This window comes from Equus przewalskii, chromosome 1 (genome assembly GCF_037783145.1).
Source record: "Equus przewalskii isolate Varuska chromosome 1, EquPr2, whole genome shotgun sequence".
NCBI classification, from domain to species: domain Eukaryota; kingdom Metazoa; phylum Chordata; class Mammalia; order Perissodactyla; family Equidae; genus Equus; species Equus przewalskii.
In genome coordinates, this window is record NC_091831.1 from 120,223,952 (window position 1) to 120,238,593 (window position 14,642).

Here is a 14,642-nt window from a genome sequence, read left to right on the forward strand (position 1 = left end):
GTAATAATGCTAGTCCTTAGAAAAGTCACAGTTAGAATGTAGGTCTCTTGACTTAATCCAGTGATTTGAGGAATCAGATTTGAAATCTGCTTTAGGACTCTTATAGAACAAGATCACCATAAGTGATCTTGTCACGGGGTAGATTTGCTAGTGAATTACCTTTTAGAGGTGTTTAATATGACCATAACCTGATCAGAACCTGATACAGGGCTCTTCAGTGATCTGGAATAAGGATGGTAGCCTGGAAATACTGTTGATGAAAGGGGGATATTTGCTGGCTGAAGTTACCTGGAACCCAAAGATTTGGTGCTTTTTTGGAATATCTAGAACACCTGACACTCACCTTTCAGAATAGTTTGTTCTCGGTTGAAAACTGATCTGGAAAAGAATCGGCTAATGCTGCTTGGCAGGACAATGCAGTACAAAGAAATTGTGCACTGGAGTGAGACCAGGAAAACTTGCGTCCCCAGTAGTAGCAAGGACATTATGCATTATTTTGCAGAATTGAGTTCTTTTTGTACCCCGTATCTAATTGATCCACGTTAATTTCTGGATCCTTCTCCGTTTTTTGGAAAAGGAAATTAACACTCAAAAGTAATAACTCTTGATTGCTTTCATGGCCAAATACTACATCTAAGAAGTTTCCGAAGCAAGGATATATCCCAGGTCTCCTGACTTTCTAGCATCTAGGTCATTGGTTTTTTTCTGCTGGACCATCCCATTAGTAAGTTAATTTGTCTCCACTGTAGTTTCTTCTGATATAAAATTGGAAATACAGTCTCAGCTATATCCTCATAGTTTAGAAAAGGTTAATCAGATAGAGATGTTAGGTGGAGTAAAAGGCATTTTTCTTAGTCTGTCCATTAGTTTTACACAGTTGTTTTTTTCTAAACCTCTTTTAAGGTATCAGACATCCAGTCCTGTTTCTCTTGGGTCTCGTACTGTGTCACCCACAAAGCTTTGAACTGTAACTTCATAAACTCTGAGCCTGACTTTGTAAAATGCCTCGTCCCCTCTTTTTTCTCAGCTTATTTGAATTTCTCCTGAGGTGTTCTGCTTTGTCACAGTTTTTCAGGGAATCCATGTTCTCCCACATTTTGTATAACAACTGATGAGTCCCTTGGGCCACCTAATAAGTCAGCCATGGAGCCAGTCCCACCCTGCTTCTGCTTAGCCTGTAGCGGACATTTTTCAATTGCTTCCCAAAAGCTGGTCGAAGGGGATGTTGTGGGGGAGATTTGAGCCCAGTAGGCATGACCTCAAGCTTGGGAGTCATCTTCCCATGTCTTCTCAAGGAACTTAGAGACCAGTCTAAGCCCTGAAGATGTAATTGCTGCTGCTTCTCCAAACTCTGGAACATTTGCTAAGAGCAGCTGACTTGTATCTGTTTTCCTATTGGGAGCATATTGATTTAAGAGGAGGCACTTGTGTCAAATTGAGAAGACTCTTGACTGTCCTTTTAGAATATTATGCTGCCATGGATTTGCTGAGACAGCCCTGGGGATGGACTGTCTCTCTCCTGCCCTATAGTCTCTTAACCCGTGTTTCTTTTTTGGGGATGAACAGTAAGATAGATAAATGTGTTGGGCTGGTCAGCGGTCAAGGTTGCGAGTTTTTCTCAGGCATTAACTAGTGCAGTGGAGATTTCACCATCACAAGTATCATATTTTAACCACTGAGCAAAAGATCAGGAGCTGTATAATGTTTATCCTCTGATCTGGAGGCTGTTGTTTCTCTGTTTTCTGTAATTCCACAACAGCCTTTCTGCACATGTTTGGGGTGCGGGGGGCGTATGTAGGCTAGAGTGTATTGAGCTGATAGGAAACTGGTCCTCAGGGGCAAGAAAACCTTTCGGGGTCACCTTGTGGGATTCAGAGGAAGTGTTGTTCTGGCCATCCACACTTCTTACAGTCCTTTCTGTCTCTCTGCTTAACTTGGTCTGGGTCTGTGCACAGCTGTCCACTCTGAGTTGGGTTCATTCAGTCATTTGTTTGTTCATTCCCCTACTATATTCCAGGTACCAGGCTATGTGCTGGGTATAGAATTGTGCACCAAATAAACAGTGCCTATCCACATAGAACTTAGTCTGTTGGGAAAACGGACATGTATCAGTTAATTACATAAATATATAATTACATGTTGTGATACATACTGTGAAGAATTATAGTATGAGAGAGAATGCCAGGGAGGGAGCTGTCGCTTAGATTGAGGGTGGGAGGAAGTGACATGTAAGCTAAGACCAATGGAAAAGGAGTTAGGGTAAGAGTGATGGGAAGAGCATTCTCTATAAAGGAACATCTCGTGTCAAGGTTTTGAGGTAGCGACAACCTAAGCACATCGAAAAACTGAAAAGAGACCAGCAGAGCTGGAAAGTGGCTGAGGCGAGGCTGGGAAGGTAGGAGGTGCCGGACCATGCAGGGCCCTGGAGTGGTAGCTGCACCTAGAAACCGTGAAAGTTCAGCTGCATCTCTGTGGCTGATGCTCTGATGGCAGGTGTTTTGTTTTTCCCTTTTTTTTTAAAAACTATCCCTGGGTCCTGTTAGTGAATAGACTTATTGAAAGGTATGCTACTAAAATACAGGGTAGGAAGAACAGGATGCCAAAACAAGGTCTTTAGGGAAGCACAGAAAAAGGGTTGCTTTTTTCCTGCTCTTAATTATATGCCTGGAACCACCAGGTGAGCAAGAAGTTTTTAGTCACAACTCCATCCTCTATGTCTGAATATAGATTATAGTACTTTGTACAGCCCTCAGTCTTGATTACTTGTTTTGTAGTTTATTTCTCTCAATAGACTGGAGTACCCTAAGGTTAGGGACCATGTATCATTCCATCTTGTATTCCTGGCACCCAGTAAGGAGTAAAGCATTTACTTTGGGATACACAGAAGGAGGTTTTTGCTTTTAGTTAGGAGGAGGTGAGTTGCATTCAGGGACATGATTTGGAGAGCAGGGTCCCTGGTTGCCCCTTTGATTCTCCTTTTGTTGTATATTTTGACTGTTCCCAGCTTCCTCACTTGATTTTTCTTCTCATCTCTGCAGGATCAATAAGCCGAGAGCCGAGGATTCAGGCGAATACCACTGTGTGTATCACTTTGTCAGTGCTCCTAAAGCAAATGCCACCATTGAAGTGAAAGGTACAACCCAACAGAGGCTGCGGTGTGAGCCTCACACTCTCCTTCTGAGACACTACCTTGGTCTGGACTCCCAGTCTTCAAGCTCTTCTTGTTTCCATTGTGGGATGCGATATTACGTCATGGTTAGGACTCCAGGCTCAGGCGCTCAGCTGCCTAGGTTTAAATCCTAACCTCCTCATCTACTAGCTGTGTGACCGTGGCGAGTTCTTAATTTCTCTATGCTTCCATTACCTCATTTGTCAAACCTACTTCATGAGTTTCTTAGGAGGATTCAATAAGTTAATATAGTGGGTTGAACCCTATGAAATTGCTGTTTTTGTATGTTAAAAATGTTTGAATGTTGGCAGCTTCATATGGTTCACCCTTATGTAAAGCTCCTAGAACAGTGCCTTACAAGTTTTATTACATAGGTCTCTCCAGTGGGCCAGCAGGATTTGGCAAAGTACAGTATGCAGTGTGCATAAATTACTTGTGGATACTTCATTATAATATAATATAAATAATTCATTAGAATTTTAATAGAAACTCAGAGTGCATGGCATATTAAAGCTGAGGCTGTAGCTGAAAGTTCAAGAAAGGCTAACAGAACTAGAAGAGTTGGAGCTACCTGACATCATTAATCCCAGCTTTCCTGTGTTATTTCAAAGAAGCAGCTGAGACCCAGAAAAGTGAAACCACCACCTCTGTGTCACACAGTGAGTTTGCGGCAGAGACAGCACAGAAGCTGGGTCTTGACTCCCAGTTTTTCCATTTTATAAAATGACCTTGGGGAGGCAGGGCTGCTGCTTGAGGTCAGACTGAAGAGGTGAGGGTTTTTTCTTCCCCAGTCTTTGCTTAGGAGGGACACAAACTTGTTCTTTAAATTTATAGGGTGATCCCTAGAAGATAGAAGGATACATTTAGGAAGTGGTAAGAGCTTATGTAGTAGGTATTCAGATCTTCCTTAAAATATTTGGAAAACTGAAAACTCAGGTTCAAGAAAGGCTTAGATACACATTTAGAGTTTCTTTTCTATGGTGTTATTAAATGAAATAGTGTTTTGGTGACACAGCCCTAACTTGTGAGTTGATGTAAGCACGGCCAGTGCCTCCTCTGGCTGCCAGATTGAATTCTAAATGACTGAAGAGGGGAGTCACAGGGGCATCGTTATAGTCCATACAGGCCAGAGAACCTGGGATTTGATTAATTCATTGGCTTTTCTTGGAGAGATCTGGGTTTATCTGTGTTTCTGAAGAATGCCACATTTGTTGAACATGAGGATAAAAATGTGAGAAGGCATTTTCTCTGAGCCAGCCAAGGGCCTTTCCTCCTCTGGGTGAGCTGAGCTATGTGGGGACACATTTCACTTCTCCATATGAGACCTGAGGCCCTGCAGCATTTCAGGCTGATCCTTTGCCACAAAGTCCAAGTGCAGAGGCAACAGGCTGGGTGTGGGAGGGAAACTGTTGTGTCTAGTTAATGGTCCTCTCCAAGCCTAAAGGATAATTACATACAATTCCAAGTCCTGACTAGCTATAATTGTATTGATTTGGGGTTAATGATTTCTAAGCAGCATTTCCACGAGTGGGAACAGAGGTCGTTTTTCTCTTGGTTTGGCTGCTTGAGAAGATGGGGTTCAGTGGCCCCAAAGGCATCTTTCCTTACATTCTCTTTAGCATCTGTGAAGTAGTGCTCTGGAGGGACAGAGAATAAGAGGCTGCTGGCAGGACTGCTTTCAGAGGGAGTTACCACCTACATGGTACCTGACCATAGTGAAGGTGCGTACGGTGTGCACTGCTGCATTCTCTCAGTGCTACAGCCCCTGTGAGGACGATTGGGCACGTCATAATATCCTGGTTTTAAAGAAGTAGACCTTAAGAGAATTCTGTTTTATCTAATCCTAAAACGTATTCTGTGACTAACTTGCACAGATATGTTAGTCTTTCAGGAAAATTTATAAGAAATTCTAGTCTTTCTTCCCTCTCTCCTCTAACACGTGGATAGAAAACAGCTGAACACTTAATGTCTTCCAGGTTACAGATAGTTTAGTCTGGTGAAGACTGAACATTTGGCTTTTTCTGTATAAGCTGAAAAAGGTTTGCCATAGGCCCACGATCCTTTAAGCTAGCCCTCACTTGTGGTTGGGGTAGACAGCGGCCTTGATTTAGAATGGTGTGTGTTTGTGTGTTATTCCCAAAGCATTTTCATATAAACTTTGATTTTATTTCCATTTTATTTGCCTCTAGGATGAGGTAGGAGACAGTTATATTTTTACAGCAATAATGATTTGAAAAATCTGCTGAGTGATAGGTAAGAAATGGTTGTACTCAAGAACAGAGAAATTCAGGGGATTCAGGGAACCTAAGGACCTCTGCTGAAAAGAGTCTCTGAGAATCTTCATTTGTGGTTTTTACTCAGTCTGCATTTCAGAGCAATGTAATTCAGACCATACATATGTATTTCTTTAGGACCTCTTTTACACTCAGTCCTTTTCTTCCCCATCTGGCTTTTCCTGCAGCTCTGCGCTTCCCTGGGGTGTTGTTTGGGCTCAGCGCTATGGGGAGTGAAGGACTTAGACTATCTGGGGACTGGGTCTCATATGTCCGATTACCAAATCTTGAGTTACTTGTGGTGTACAAAAGAAAAGAGGGCTGAAGGAGTCAGAGGGAGGGACAGGTGTCTGGGAACAGGCCTGAGGTGGCAGTGCTTTTCCACCCCAGCTTGTAGATCCCTGTCAAGAAAGGAATTTTAAGAATGGTAGTACCTGCATGTAATGGGGAAGGCCTTGCATCTGAAGTAGGGGTTTTTTTCTTTCTCTTTTTTTAGAGGACAGGGGTGAGGCACAGCATAAACAGGAAGATACTATTACTCTTTCGGGTTACATTTCTTACGTCTTTGGCAGGTGACCTGAGCAGATGCTAGAGGCAGAAGATGGAGCAGGGCTGGCCAGGGGAGAGGAAAGAGCAATGCCTAGACATTAGTGGGACCTCTGCTCCAGAGCCTGGCCTTTCTGGGGGTCCACTTAGATAACTCTGGGGAGCCATCCTTTCTTCAGGTTTTTGACTCTTCAGAGGTTGTGTCTTCTAGAGACTCCACACCTTATCATAGAGCAGTCGTGAATAAATAGGTCTTGAATTTTCTATCCCTATAATTCTTCAGCCTTACTCCCTTACTCCCTCCCTCTTCCCCTTTCTTCCTTTTCTAAATTTAAAAGTGCTCATAAAAAAGCAAATTAAAAATTTCTGTGTAATTTACAAAGTTAAAAGAGAAAATCTCTATCATGACTCCCAAACCCTATCTTCATCCCTCAACCATTTTTATTAATCCAAGAAACAAGGTGTTGGAGTTTTATTGCTGTTTTTAGAAAGCCTTTTGGTGGCCATCCAGTCCTCTGCAGTACACATGCCACTGCCTCTTGTGAAAGGTACATCCCAGCCCCAGGAGGTTTGGGTATTGCCTCTCATGAGGCCCATCATTATCTTTCCCTGTTTATTGGGCATTTCAAATGAATTTCAGTCTTGGTGGCTGCAGGAGCCAAGATTGATCATGTTTTTCTCCTGGCTACTTCCTAGCTTGCTTTCTTTCTATTTGAGGATTATGACTAAATGTTAGGATTTCTATAAGTAACCTTACCCTGCATCCCTGTTTCCTGCTCTGTTGCATGGCCTTACAAGTGGTGTATCAAAGTTCAAACCTGCCAAGATGGGGACTGTATGGTAATGATGACAAATATCATTATTAAGAATAATAATACACGTCACATTTGTACAGCACTTTGAGCTTGTGGAACATTTTCATGATCATTTATTTGTTTGATAGGCAGCTGGTTTGACAGGTGAAGAAGCTTAGAGGTTGTGACATCCTTTAGGTCAGAGCTGATGTCAAACCTGTTTCTGACTCAGAATTTCCCCTACTTGAAGAGTCTTTGAAAGCATAATAATAATATCTTGAAGCTGCTAGAACATTTTGAAGATCAACCTTAGCCCAAAAACCACACCTGTGCTTTTTTTCCTCTCCAGGGTGCTACCCTGACCTTCCTTAATAAGAATAAGAAAAGCTAACATTATTGCCTGCTTACTGTGTCCCAGGCACTGTGCCAGGTGCATTACTTGTTCCTTTCCTCTCCTTTAGTCTTCAGAACTCTCTGAGGTCAATGCTACTATTATCGCCACTTTCCAGGTGAGAAAATTGAGGCTCAAGGGAATTAAATGACTTGCCCAGTTTAACAGAGTTAACCAGTGGACCCAGAGTTCTCACCCAGGCACTCTGGCGCCGAAGCCTGTCCTCGTGAGCACTAAGCCCTGTTGCTGTCCTCAGGATAGAACAACTAAAAAGCCTTGGACTGCGAGTTAGAAGAAATGGGTTCTAATCCTGGCCCTGTCATTAAACTTGCCGGGACCCTGACCAGTCACTTTCCTTCCTTGGGCCTCAGCTTCCCCAAGTGTATGATGAAGTAGGATGAGATAGATGGTCTTTAAGGTTCTGCAAGGCCCTGACAGTCTGTGATTCGCTTATATGGACACAGATGAGAGGTTGGGTTATTGAAAGAAATGATTTCTAACCTCCTTTTCCTAGGGGTAGTGACTGTCAGCTTCTCAACTTTGAGAATGTCACCCCATTGTCCCCCACACCTCCACTCACTCATCTCCCTGTCTTGTAGGACGCTCCCTCCTTGTAGTCCCCTGATCTCAAACTCCAGTGCCAGGAAAGGTGTTGGAGCAGTGGGTCTCAGCCTTGATTTAATGTCTATGAAATGTATCCTGGGCATCGGGCTCCAGGTGATTATCGTGTACAGCCAAGGTGAAAATCTCTGTCTTAGAGGAGACTTCGGTGCCTCCTACTTAGTGGTTTCACCTGCAGGAAAGGGAAAAGCCTCATCTGCGGAAGGCAGCACAAGTCAGACTGCTCTTGTCTTCACAACCAGTGATGAATCTGCTCTTTGTAGAGAATGCTTATTGAGCCAAAAGCCAACATCTTCCTGCTTCCATCTTGACCAATCTCATATTGCTTCTTGGGCTTAGCCCTTCGCTAGCAGTAAATCTTAACTCTCCTGTTTCAGCCAAGCCTTTGTTTTGCCTACAGCAAAGATAAGGTGTGTCTGGAATTTGATATACTGCATAAAGGAAGCAAAGAGTGCAGTATGTTTACTTGGAAACAGCCCTCTCATTGGCAACACCTTTAAGGATGGAGTTTCTTTGAAAATGAGTTGCAAGGTTATGAATTTGCTTTGAAAAATGAGCACCAAATAAGCAGTCCATGTAAGAGGCCCCATGCTTTGATCCCTTTCTGAGCGCTGTTGTGTTTAACATCAGCTTCAGCTGAACATGCCTCCATTGCCTAAGTTAAAACTTGCTCAGCTGCCAGCCTGGCAGAGACGCTGGATGCTTTGCTCTAAGCGCAGGCGGGTCAGGCAACAGAGTACTGAGGAACATGCATTTGTCCTCAGCCAAAGGCCCAGATAACGAAATTGGGTCAGGTATTGTTGTGTAACTAAGACTTTTTTGGAACCCCTGCACTGCCATTCATTAGGATACTGGAAGGATAGCTGTTAACTAATGTGATGAGAGTATGTGCCTAACAAGGCCAGAGTGTGAGTTCATTCCTAAGTGAGTCTGTGATCTCTTTTAATGGTCTCTTTGTTACTTCCTTGCCATGTCTACCCCTCACTCTTGCTACCCAGTCTGTGCCTCCCTGAGAGGGTAAAGGGAAGTAAGCAGTATGTGCTCTGGCAGACTTCTCAGCCCTACCTTCAAACCAAAAGGATCTGGTTAAGCAGTTCCTTATTAAATGGCAAGCCCATATAAGGTGAAGCACCTTAACCAATATAAATAGGCCATGAATCAATATAATTTGTCAGCATCTGACCTGATTAAACCTTATTAGAGTCACAAACAAAAGTCATGTTTTATATCAACAGGGAGAGAACATGTAATAATCAGTATCTCTTTGATTTCGTAGAACTCATAACGCCTGAGTTTAAGCCTAGCCTTTCCTTTCTCTGACTCAATTTAAATCTTTATTTTTGACCCGACCTCCAGTCATGTGCTAGATTGATATAGAGGTGTAATTTAATTCTCACAAGACCTCTGTGAAGTATATGGGTATTATTCCCATTTTACAAAAGTAAATACTGAAACTCAAAAGATCTTAAATGACTTGCCTTAGGTTACTCAGTTAGTAAGTAAGAGTCTCAGTAGAGCCCAGATTTCTCTGACTTCAAGTCCAAAGCTCTTTTCTTTATGCTGTAGCATATGGAGTAAACTCTGACAGGTGACTCAGCCCACCTCAGGTCTAGAGTGTTCTAGTACATCTACAAGCAAAGATAACATTTGGGCAGTTTGCTATGCGGTTACCAATAATACGTGTTGTATGTTTTTATTTTCCTGGACTCTGTCTAGTTTGGTTTATTTTCTCTTCTGTACGGTAAAGTACAGGAAGCATGGCCTCTGGAGACAGACAGCCCTGACTTTGGATTCTTCCTTTACCATTTACTAGCAATTTAATTTTAGGTGTTAAATAACTTTTGCAAACTTGAGTTTTCCAATCTATAAAAATGGGACAATGTCTGCTTCATCTGGTACTTATATTTGTTATCTACTGCTGCTTAATAAATTACCGTAAAACTTAGTGGCTTAAAACAGCAAACACTTACTACCTCATAGTTCCTGTGGGTCAGGAATTAGGAGCAGATTAGTGGGGTGGTTCTGGCTCAGGGTCTGTCCAAGCTGTTGGCTGGGACTGCAGTCATCTGAAAGCTTGACTGGGGCTGGAGGATCTGTTTCGCAGATGGCTGCCTCACATGGCTGTTGGCAGAACACTTTACTTCCTCACTTCGTGGGCCTCTCCGTAGGCTGAGTGTCCTCCTAGCGTGGTAGCTGACCTTCCCCAGAGTGTGTGATCTGAGGGAGAGAGCAAGGAGAAAGACACATTGTCTTTTGTGAACTAGTTTCCAAAGCTGCACATCTCTACTTCTGCTTTATTTTCTTCATTAGAATTGAGTCCCGGAGGCCAGCGCACTCTCAGGGACTGAAATCAGGCACCACTTCTTGAAGGGAAGAATATCAAAGAATTTGTGGACTATTTCAAACTACCACAGGTGGACTCTGAGCCCTACGGGGCCCCTTCTCTGACCTCTGTTGACTTGTGCTCTGAGAGCCTGGTTACCTTTCTTGTTGTGATCCTCTGTCCTGCTCAGCTGGTGGGGCAGGAACAGGCTTTCTGATTGAACAGCTACTGTAAAGGATAGAGAGAAGTGAAAACACGTTTCAGTGACCCAAAGGCTAAAGCGGTAGTTGTTGTAGTCACTGCCTATGAGGGTAGAGTGATGTGGCTTGGGTTAATTTCCTCTCCCAGTACACAGTGATAACTTCCACCATCCCAAGGGTAAATAATCAGGGCCTTTTTCTTTTGAGTACATTAGGTAGAGGGGATATTCCTAAGCTTCATTTATTAATCTTTGCTAAGTTGAGGAGAAAGCAGCAATAGATCTAACCATCAAAAAAACTTTCTCGTAGGCTGACACTGTGTAAACATGGCCAGCAAAGTGTGGTGGTGGTTAGCTAAGTTACTAGATATTCTCTGCACGTAGTAGCCTTGAAGGCCATGTTCACATCTGTAAATAGAAGCCTCTGTAGAATACTGAAGTAGATGAATGAAAAGGGGAAGCGGTGTTCTTCTAAACACCAAGGCAGGAGTGAAGACCATCTGTACCTCTCTCCACAGGTCTTGGCCTTCAGTCTGTGTTCTTTCAGAATAGCAACTTTTTAGGGGCTGTAGAGCCATAAACCATCTCAACTTTTAGCCTTCTAGATGGTTCTAATAATTTTGGGGATGAGTCCTCAAGGCAAAAGCTGATGGTACTGAATTACGGTACTGTTGGAATTAGTCAGATAACTGGGCCAGAGTGGGTATTCTCTGTGGGGCAAAGGAGAAGAAAAATGGAAAAATATATCACATGGATTTCTGAAATTTGTGTCTTCACCCTGGACTACTCCCCTGAGCTTTAGACTTGATAGTCAACTGCCTACTTGACAGCTTTACTTGGATGTTAAAGAAGTATCAAACTTAACGTATCCTAACCTTTGAACTCTCTGTTTTTATTATCACTATTGCTCCATCCACAAACACAACAAGACAAAACAAAAAAAACCCATCTTGACTCATCTGTAGTCTTCCTCATCTTAGTAACTGGCAACTCCATTCTTCTAGTTACTCAGGCCAGAAGCCTTGGCGTCATCTTTGACTCCATTTTCTCTCATGTCCCACATCCAGTCCATTAACAAATATATTAACTCAACCTATAAAATATATCCAAGATCTCACTTCTCCTGCTACTGCCCTCTTGCAAGCCAGTCTCTCCCTTGCCTGGATGACTCTAACAGCTTCCTGATTGGTCTTGCTTCCACAGTTGTCTCTCTGCAATTGTTATTCACACAGTAGCCAGAAGGAGCCTGTTGAAACGTACGATCGTTTTATACCTGCACTTAGTGCTCACCAGGGGCTTCCCAGAGGACTCGGAGTAAATGCCAGAGTCGTTTCAGTGGCCTACAAAGTCCCATCTGATCTGGGTTCCATTCTCTCCGATTTCATCTCCTACCACCTTCCCCTTCCTCACTGTGTTTCATCCAAGCTCCTCCATGCTGTTCCTGTATGTAACAGGCAAACTTCTGCCTCAAGGCTTTGGCTTTTCCATCAACTTGGAGTGTTCTTCCTGCAGATATAAGCGTGGCCTACTTCCTTATTTTCTTCATGACTGTGCTATAATTCACCTCATCAGAGAAGGCCTCCCCCTACCACTCGGTGACATGAAGGGTGCTCAAAAAATGTTTGTCAGATGAAAGAAACACAATTAGAGGCAAAACATAGTAGCTCTTCTGCTTGCTGTGCTCCCCGCTGCCTCATGGTGGTGTTCAGTGTATGGCCATGGAGGTCATTCCTTGGAGTGCTTAAGATGGTCCTTAATATTCATTGACTGAATGAAGAAAGCTCTGAGGAAGGGTGACCATGTCAACCAGTAGGCCTGAGAAGTGACTGAGTGGGCTGTGGGAGAAATCTGACCTTTGGGAACAAAATGGAGTCAGCCTGACCCACTCCCTTCTGTAATGAGGAATTTCGCCTGAAAAAGAAAAAGACATTTCCTTTATAACATCCTATCTAGAAAACACCTCTCACTGAGTAGTACTAAGCAGGTCTCAGTTTGGCGGGCAGTGGGTATAGAGAGAGCTTTGGCCTTGTTCATTCCATTCCTGTCCAGGTGCCTCTAGAGGTGGCGTGGGAAGTATAGTCTGAAAGTAGCAGATCTTCGGATTATTTTTAAGCCAAGAAAAGTCAAGCCAATCAGGGGGAGCACGGGACCAGCCCATGATATGATGCAGTTGTACAGGTTTTACAGTCTCAAAATGAATGTTCTGACATCTTATTTATCTATCCACGGACACCGGATATAAGCAGGGGCTAGAATTATCTCCATTTGATACTGGGTATAGAACTGAAACACAGAACAGTTAAAGAGCCAGCAAAACTAGAATGTGGACCAGTCCTATTGATTCTCTTTCCTTCTTGGCCAACAAAGTGACATCTGGCCTACTTTGAGTTTTATTGCTGTCAGATTACTGTAACTCATGAGGTATGGGGGAAAATATAGTTAAGATCAAAGAAGGCCAAATTCAAACAATTTGTCCCATCTCAGGCTTCTTGGATCCTTGAAACTTAGCTAATTTTTAAACCACAGGTACTGTTTATTTCTCCCTAAGTGGTCCCTAAAAGCAGAGAAGACCAACGGCCTCTAGCATGTCTAGAAGTTCCCCACAGGATTGGGTCATTGAGATTACTGCGAATGAGGTGTCCAGGCCAGATTCTTAAGCTGTTAATAACATCTCTTGGGACACTAGTTGAATTTCCTTTATTCCTTTCTTCCCCTTGTGAAGACCAGTTTGCTGGATTCCCTCTTTCTTGGGAGAGCCTTCACCATTGATATTCATCAGACAGCTTTTCTGGGCATTCATTGTTTTTACATATCTCGCAGTAGGACTTGATTTTCGGTCTTTGATCTCGGGGATCTCTCATTTCCTTGAGGGAATATATGACATTTGACATAATCCATAATGACGTTAGTGCGGGCGTTTTAAGAAGAAAACCATGACTGGTAGAGGAGATGATAATAGCTTCTGTTTGCATTTTCTTTAAAGGATGGCTTAATTTAGGGCACCAGAGCCTGTGCCCTCTTCTGGTAGGTTGATGAACCACCTACATTATTAGTAGAACTTCACATATAGTAATCCTGATATCTGCTAGGGGCTTTAGTGGGCAGGAGATAGGGGATGGGGTTGGTTCCGTTGCTCTGTTTTGACCTTAAATGCATGTTGTCAAAACTGAGTATGAGGGTGGACCTAAAGACTGACTATATTAGAAGTTGGGCTCTGAGCCAATAGGTAGGGCCTTTATATCCTGTTCAGAGTAGGCTTCCATAGTAACTGTGTTCAACACACTTTCTCACAGCTGCTCCTGACATCACTGGCCATAAACGGAGTGAAAACAAGAATGAAGGGCAGGATGCCATGATGTACTGCAAGTCAGTTGGCTACCCCCACCCAGAGTGGATATGGAGCAAGAAGGAGAACGGTATGCCCATGGTGAGTAGGAGGCAGCCCTGGTTCTCTATACCTCGGTCTCTGGTTGCTGCAGTTTCTCCTGGGGAGGTCCAGACATCTAAACCAGCTGCTGCAACCTGCCGTGCTGGCATGCCTCGGGTCACCCTTTCTGAAGCCGTGAACGATCATATCGTGTCTCTGGAGGTGACTGACAGTCTCTGTCCAGCATGGAATCCCAGTACACGATTGGTTAAAGCTGTCTGTCTGGTAGGAGAGTAGACTGCTTGCCTTTAAGATAGGACACTGAAAGAGCTAACCCCAGTCTTAAACTTTTACTATTATTTTAGTCCATTTATCCTAAAGAAAATATTGTTCTTGAAGTGGTCTTAATGCACCTTTCTTGTTTTCTGGGAAGATAAGGCAATGAGAGCAATTATTAGTATATTCCTGGAGTGCAGGAAGTGCTGATTAGGAATTGAGGCAACCTGATGAGCCCGAGGGTGGCCTTAGACATTGGCAACCTGACAGTATCTGCTCCAGAAAAGGTCAAAAACATCTTTTCCAGTATGGGATGAATCATGACGGTGTTGGGAGAGTCAAAGCTTTAGACTCTCACCTTCTCTCTGATTTAATGACAGTTGACCAGTCTCCTTTTCTGTCAGAGGGGGTGTCCCCAGGCCGTATATACCCAGCAGTATACTTTTCAGGCATCCTCTGATTGTCAGTCTTCAGACTCAGAAAGGATCCCACAGATCATCACTGCAGCTTCTTTGGAAAGGTTACGTATTAACCAGGGTACATTAGTGGCAAAGCTAAGGGTGAAATCCAGTTTTTTTATTCAAGCCCCTTATTCTTCCCACTCCATAAGCTCTCAACAATAACATGTCAAGTAGTGATAAGGACTCTATGTAAACAATGACGACCAGATTTCAGAAACTCGT

General features: G+C 43.3%; 1 protein-coding gene across 5 annotated transcripts in view; it reads left to right on the plus strand.

Moving 5' to 3' along the window:
* NPTN (neuroplastin) overlaps positions 1-14,642 on the plus strand; it is a 65,819-nt gene that overhangs the window by 38,866 nt on the left and 12,311 nt on the right. For all 5 annotated transcript variants that reach the window (XR_011540497.1, XR_011540493.1, XR_011540496.1 and 2 more), the window contains exons 4-5: positions 3,039-3,133; positions 13,610-13,743. Coding sequence is in view for 2 of the 5 variants with exons in the window: in XM_070621747.1 (XP_070477848.1) it covers positions 3,039-3,133; positions 13,610-13,743 (229 nt within the window). In the remaining 3 variants the exon portion in view is untranslated. The remainder of the gene's footprint in view (positions 1-3,038; positions 3,134-13,609; positions 13,744-14,642) is intronic.